Source organism: Kryptolebias marmoratus, linkage group LG1 (genome assembly GCF_001649575.2).
Source record: "Kryptolebias marmoratus isolate JLee-2015 linkage group LG1, ASM164957v2, whole genome shotgun sequence".
Classification (NCBI taxonomy): domain Eukaryota; kingdom Metazoa; phylum Chordata; class Actinopteri; order Cyprinodontiformes; family Rivulidae; genus Kryptolebias; species Kryptolebias marmoratus.
In genome coordinates, this window is record NC_051430.1 from 2976474 (window position 1) to 2982878 (window position 6405).

At 40.7% G+C, this 6405-nt stretch overlaps 1 protein-coding gene across 1 annotated transcript; it reads left to right on the plus strand.

Moving 5' to 3' along the window:
* Nucleotides 1-1677: 1677 nt before the first annotated feature.
* b3galt8 (beta-1,3-galactosyltransferase 8) lies at nt 1678-5975 on the plus strand. Its single transcript, XM_017435230.3, has one exon. It carries the CDS (start codon nt 2674-2676, stop codon nt 3637-3639), a length of 966 nt encoding a protein of 321 aa, XP_017290719.1. The 5' UTR covers nt 1678-2673; the 3' UTR covers nt 3640-5975.
* Nucleotides 5976-6405: the final 430 nt, after the last annotated feature.

Genomic DNA, 6405 nt, shown 5'->3' on the forward strand with positions numbered 1-6405 from the left:
CAGATTTGATCTATCAAAGTTCATTTTCTTGAATTTCTACATTTTTCACAACTTACAGTTTTTCTATGAGGGGTCCAGATAATTGGGCAGAACGCTTTTTAAGTTTATATTTATATTTGGTGACTAGTTTGTGAAGGTATTTGTTAGGGAGTCTCCAAAATGTTTCACTCATGGAGATTTTTGAATTTGCTCATGTGAGTCAAAGAGACTTGTAGTCTTGTCACATCTTAAAAAAAATTGTGCAACATTTTCTCAAAATAGAGTTGTCGTGTGAGGTGCAAACCACTTAATTTTGGTTTTGGAAAAAAAAAATCTTTTTTTATTTTTTGTATTTTGCAGAGCTGTATTTTATCACCTGCACAGGCTCTTCTTCTGACAGACAACATCTTGTCCAGGTCCAGCTGTGCCAAAGATAAACAATAATTATTTAAAAACTAAGCTAAATCTTCATTTCAAAAGTGTTCTCCAGTATCTGCTCTCCGATAAATGTGGGGACAACTGCCAACACAGGCCAAGGTGAGTAGAATGTGGATGAATAATGTGCACAGCCTAGAATAGTTTTGCAAATCGTGCACAAAAAAGGCAGTGATTTTCAAAAATAAGCAGTGCAAAATGCAGCCGCATGGCTCGCTGGTTATTTGGTTGCAAACATTCAGAATTCACTGAAACAGCAATTAATAATTTGCTTTTTGTCTCACAGTTTTGAGTCACCAGCTAGGCTCCAACAGTTGCATTCCAGTGAGATACTACCAAAAGTCTTTAAAGCTAATTAAAAGCATTAAACAGTTTGCCTAGGACCTTCTGGGTGTTAGCACTAGGATAAACATATACAGAACATCTGTAGATTTTCATGGCTGGTTAAAAAGCCAGCATTGAACGATCAAATGTTCACCCTGTGAACAGGGAATTTTAACAAGTAACACTGTTACTGCACCACTTCACGTTTTACCAGAGAACTGAGTGTGGAAAGATTTTAACCTGCCAACTGAACAGTAGAGTCTGAGAGCTATGGAACCAGATATTCATGTGACGACAGTGTGCAGAAAACAAGCACATTTCCACCATTAACTGCGTGTTAGGAAGAGAACATCAAACAGTACTTACACAGTGAATAGTTTTGCACACTCATTTCTTTCCTTGAAGCATAGTCATTTTTCAGGATAAAGCATAGAGCAAGCATTTAAAAACTGTTGTGATGTTGATATTGTGAGGAGGACCCAAGTCTCAGACTGCAAGGCAACAAGAAACACTGACAAAAGCTAGAGAAACTGCAGTTTATGTAAAATTGCAGTGTGAATGCTGAGTGCTGAGAGACTTTGATGAAATTTGCTGAAGAAGTTGAAACGGAGCTGTTAAAACTAAAAGAAGCAGAACACTAGCTAAAAACTGAAGTGAGCAAAACACTAGCTAAAAGCTAATGGTAGCAAAAAGCTAACAGTAGCATAAGAAGACAAAAACATTGCAAGTTTGGTGAAGCAGATTTCAAAGAAAAGTGTTTGAAGGAATTGAAGAGCTCTCAATGTATTTCTTTGGTGACGAGATTTCTAAATAAAGTTAAATATTTTTAAAAGTATCTTCTCTTCTTCCTTCCTCCTTTTTAATGGGGTCGCTAAAGCAAGCAAACTCACATGGAGGGTCCAAAACTACTACTGCGATCCAAAACATTTGAAAAGGGAAAAGTTCCAAAAAAAACCAAAAACAAGTCATCTGTTCAATGAGCTAATATTTTGATATGAATGGCTAAATCAGCAAAGTATGCAAAAGTAGTTAAAATGAAAAAAAAAAAAAATCATAAAATTGACTGAGTTGTATCTATTCTTGTGTAGGCTAATGTACCTGTGGTGGCTACCTTAAATGAAATTGCCTTCAAACAGTTCATCAGTTGTAGAGAGACATCAAATCATTACTTTCTAAAAGTTTATTTATATCTGTTGAGCAGTTAATGCTGAAGTTTTAAGCAAAACTCTTGTGCCGTTATTACTTGAAGTAGGTGTTGTGGATAACTGTCACATACAACCACAGCAAATATTAGCTGCATATCTACAAAACTGACTGAGTCCTTTTTAAGGTCAGTTGGCTGTGCCGGCCATCTTGAGTCGGATTGACTTCTAAAGTTAATCAGTTCTAGATATACATCCAATAATTACTTTCTGAAAATTTCAGTACACTCTGTTCAATGGTTCATGAGATATTTTGCTAACATCCAAACAGGAACAACATAAATTGTTATCGCTCAATAATATATATATATTTTTGTCATATATGTGATTTCTTTATAACACATAAATTATCATACTCCAAAAGTGGTGTTTCTTTCCAGTGTTTTTAGCCTTACAACATAAAACCTTTTGTTTTGTTTTGTGTTGTTTTTTTTGTTTGTTTTTTTGTGTTCTGTTGTTTTGTGTTGTTTTGTTTTGGGTTTTTTTGTGTTGTGTTGTTTTGTTTTGTTTTATGTTGTTTTGTTTTATGTTGTTTTGTGTTGTTTTGTTTTGACAGCTCCCTGTGGCTGAAGCCCCGCCCCCGCCACACCCCTCGGTAACGGTCGGGTTTCATCGGAACACACCGCTCCTCTGCTTGATAAACTCTTATTTCCTGCTTCCTTGAGCCTGAAGGAAAGCTCTGCCCGGAGCCATGACGGCCTCGCGCTCGGACGGATAAAACAAGCTCGCGGCCATGCGGAGACCTTCTTCCGGCAGGCTGCTGAAGTTTCTGGGCGCCTCAGTAGTTCTGCTCCTGTCCGCTCACGTCCTGCTGAGTTCAGTGAGTAAAGACGGAGCCGAGCCGAGGCCCGCCGGTTCTGCCAAGGAGCAGCGGCGCCTCCTGCCCCCCCTCCCGTATCGGTACCTCGTGAACCAGGCGGGGCTGTGCAGGGACAGGACTCCCTTCCTGGTGTTCATGGTGCCCGTGGCTCCGCGGGACGCCGCAGCGCGGGAGGCGGTGAGGAAGACATGGGGGGCTCCGAGTCAGGACACCCTGACCCTGTTCTTTACAGGGCTCCCGGTGATGGGGGAGCGGCGCTCCCTTCAGGAGGAGCTGGAGCAGGAGAGCAGGCTGTATGCAGACATAATCCAGGTGGACTTCATGGACTCTTACCAGAACCTGACCCTGAAGACCCTGATGATGATGAAGTGGCTGGGGGCCCACTGCTCCAACGCCTCCTTTGCCATGAAGGTGGACGCTGACATCTTCGTGAACGTGTTCCACCTCAGGGACCGCCTCAGGACCTCTCCCAGGCTTGGCTTCATCACCGGGTCAGTGATCCGGGACGGCAGGCCTAGGAGGGACCCCTGGAGCAAGTGGTACCTGTCAAAGGAGCTGTACCCGGAGGACAGCTTCCCCCCCTACGTGTCCGGAGCAGGGTACGTGTTCTCCTTGGACCTGGCAGGCCGGATCTTCTGGGCTTCCAGGTATGTGCAGGTGATCCCCCTGGAGGACGTCTACGTAGGCCTGTGTCTGCGGGTTCTGGGGGTCCGGCCCGTCTACTCCCGCAGCATGCTGTTTCTCAGGAACCTCTTTGAAATCCAGAACCTGAAGTACGACAGATGCACCTTCGCCAAGCTCGTCATCGTCAACAAGTTCAAACCTTCAGAGCTGCTGCAGGTTTGGCCTGACTTCTTGGAAGGTCACGCCCGCTGCTGATCACCTCACAGTTCACTCCACCGGCAAATAAGCTGTAAACAAAGACAGGAAGGAAAGCCATAAATGGGCAGGGAAACGGGTGTGGATGGGTCTGATCGGGGAAGGACTGGCTAAGACATGATGGATTTTAGCATGATGTAGCCATTTTCTGCCAGAGATGAGCATGCCTTTAGGATACCTACTGAAAGGTGACGGCAGGCAATAATGATTTTGTGAGTGTGTCTGTTAGTGAAATATCTTATGAGCCACTGGAGGGATTTTATTGGAACCTTCAGAAACAGAAAAATGGCTACAACTCAGTCAGTTTTACAGATAATGCCCTAAAATCTGGTGCAATGGGAACTGAGACTGATCCACAACTCATTTTGGAAGCTCTACCAGATTTCGCAAGATCTTTATTTAAATTTTGCCGTTAAATATTTGGAGTCAACTCTGTTAGAAAAATAGCTATAAACCACTGCTTGGGTTTTGTTGAAACTTTCAGGATGTACATACAACTGAATCCAGCTGACATTTAAAAACACTAAAATAGTTATAACTCAGTCATTTTTACACATATTGAGCTGAAACTTATTGTGATAGAAGCTGAAAGTCATTCATGTCACATACTCTGAGACCTATGATCTTGTGCCTATTATTTTCTAAGTTTTTCCAAAACGGCTGCAACTTCACCATAAAGATTTTAGTTTATAACTTGGCAGGCGATAAGCACTAGGCCCTTAATTTGTAGGGTTTTGATTAAAAATTAGATAACAAATTACTTTATTTGCTAAATTTCAACTTTTACCGAGATGAAAAAGATACCTTATTTTCTAAAGACTGTAATAAAATCCTGAGAAAGTTGAAAAATAATCAGAATGTTACTTGTTTAGCTAAAACAGTCCCAACGTAGCTGAAGTGTGGCGTTAATGCTGAGTGCTAAATGACTGCTGACATTTGCTGATGAAGCTGAAACTGATTTGGGAAAATTAAAACAGTCTGAACAAAAGCTAAAATAGTCAAAACAGCAGCTAAAAGCTAAACTTAGCAGAACAGTAGCTAAAAATGAAACCAGTGTGCTGAAGTAGATTTCAAAGAACACAAAGGTTTTCAAGGATTTGACGAGATCCCCATTAAAAGTTTAGAATTTCAAAGAGTATAAAAGTTACAAAACCTAAAGTCATGGTTGTGATTTCCCAAATAAGCTAAATGGTTTCATATACGAACTTTTCTTACATGGCTGAAAATGTGCTGAAGTTACAGTCTAAAGAACATGGAAGAGGAAACCAGTCAGTCAGCATTTACAGAAGTCCATCCTCGAGCACAGAGCCAGGAAACTCAATCTGTTCCTTGCCTTTCTGAAGAAGGAAACTTCTGTTTAAATACCGCTGAGATAAAATGAACAATTTAAAAGCTGCCTTAAGAAAAGTGCTGCAGGCTTCCTCCTCCTGTTTGTGACGTTCCAAACTCTGAGTAATCAGCTGATTATTGTCTCAGTGAGTGGACTCTGAATGGGTTAGTCTGTCAAATAGTTTCTGTGATTCAAGACTTTTTCCAATTTCTGTAACACCAAAGAGCAGAGAGCCTCGAACACTGAGGAGGCTGTCTTGCCTCAGGTATCTTTCAGAATGTTATTTACAGGTGCAACATGGGTCACTACTGGTTTCTCAGCTGTCATTTAGGAGAAAAAAGAAGCCAAAATGCTGTTTTACAATATTTATTGCCTACTGCCCTGAAAGATGGGTGATCATGTGCCTGTGTGTGTTTGTCTGTTAGCAAAATATCTCGTTAACCAGTAGAAAGATGTTATTAAACCTCTCAGAAAGTAATAGTTAAATCTGCTAAACAAGCCAGAGTTTGATCAAGGCATATTTTTTATTTTTAAGAAAGCGAGTGGTTCTTGCATGAGACTCAGCATGGAGAAAATACAAAATTTCAATACTGTAAATTTGTTGCACTGCTGCTTCAGGTAAACCTGTAGACTTTCTAAAACAACCTGCACCTTATCTATGAAGTTATTGTGCCTGCTTATTTCTGGAATAAACCTCTGGCAGTGTTGGCCAGCAGGTGGCAGTATAACTCAGAACAGGACACAAGGAAGCTGGTCATAATGCAAATAAACCAGTACCTCTTGGATTGTGATTTATTTAAATCAAAACTCAGTGGTTTTTTTATTGTTGTGAGTTTACACCAAAATGCCTCCTAGATTTATACCTCAGTAGCACTGTTTAGGTAAAGTTAGGAACTGTCAAATAAAGTGCCATCACCAGAATAATGCTGTCACTGATATGTCAAAGTATGCTATGCTGAAATAAATGCTGCCTTCTTCTAGACTAAATAAAAATTTTTGGAAAATGTTCAGCATGCATTTGTGTTCATATACTTCTGTGGCTGAAGTTGGATCAGCTAGAAAAACTGAAGGTTTCAGTCAGAGATTATTGCTCACTGCCAAAAGGCAAAGGCAGATGATAATGTTTTGCCTGTGTATGTTTGTGTGTCTGCCTGTTAGCAAAATCTCTCATGAATCAGTGGACAAATTTTTATCCAAACGTTCAAGAAATAATTATTGGACGTATACCTACAAGTGATTACCTTTTGGAGCCAGCACAACTGAATATGGCCACCACAGCCAACTCACCTTTGAAAACACAAAAATGGCTATAATTTAATAAACTTTACATATATTACGTTAAAATTTGATGTGAGAGTAGCTAGTGGTGGAATGGGACACTCACGAGACAGGATCCTGGGTCCACGGGAACAAGACAGGATGATATTTTTCAGAAA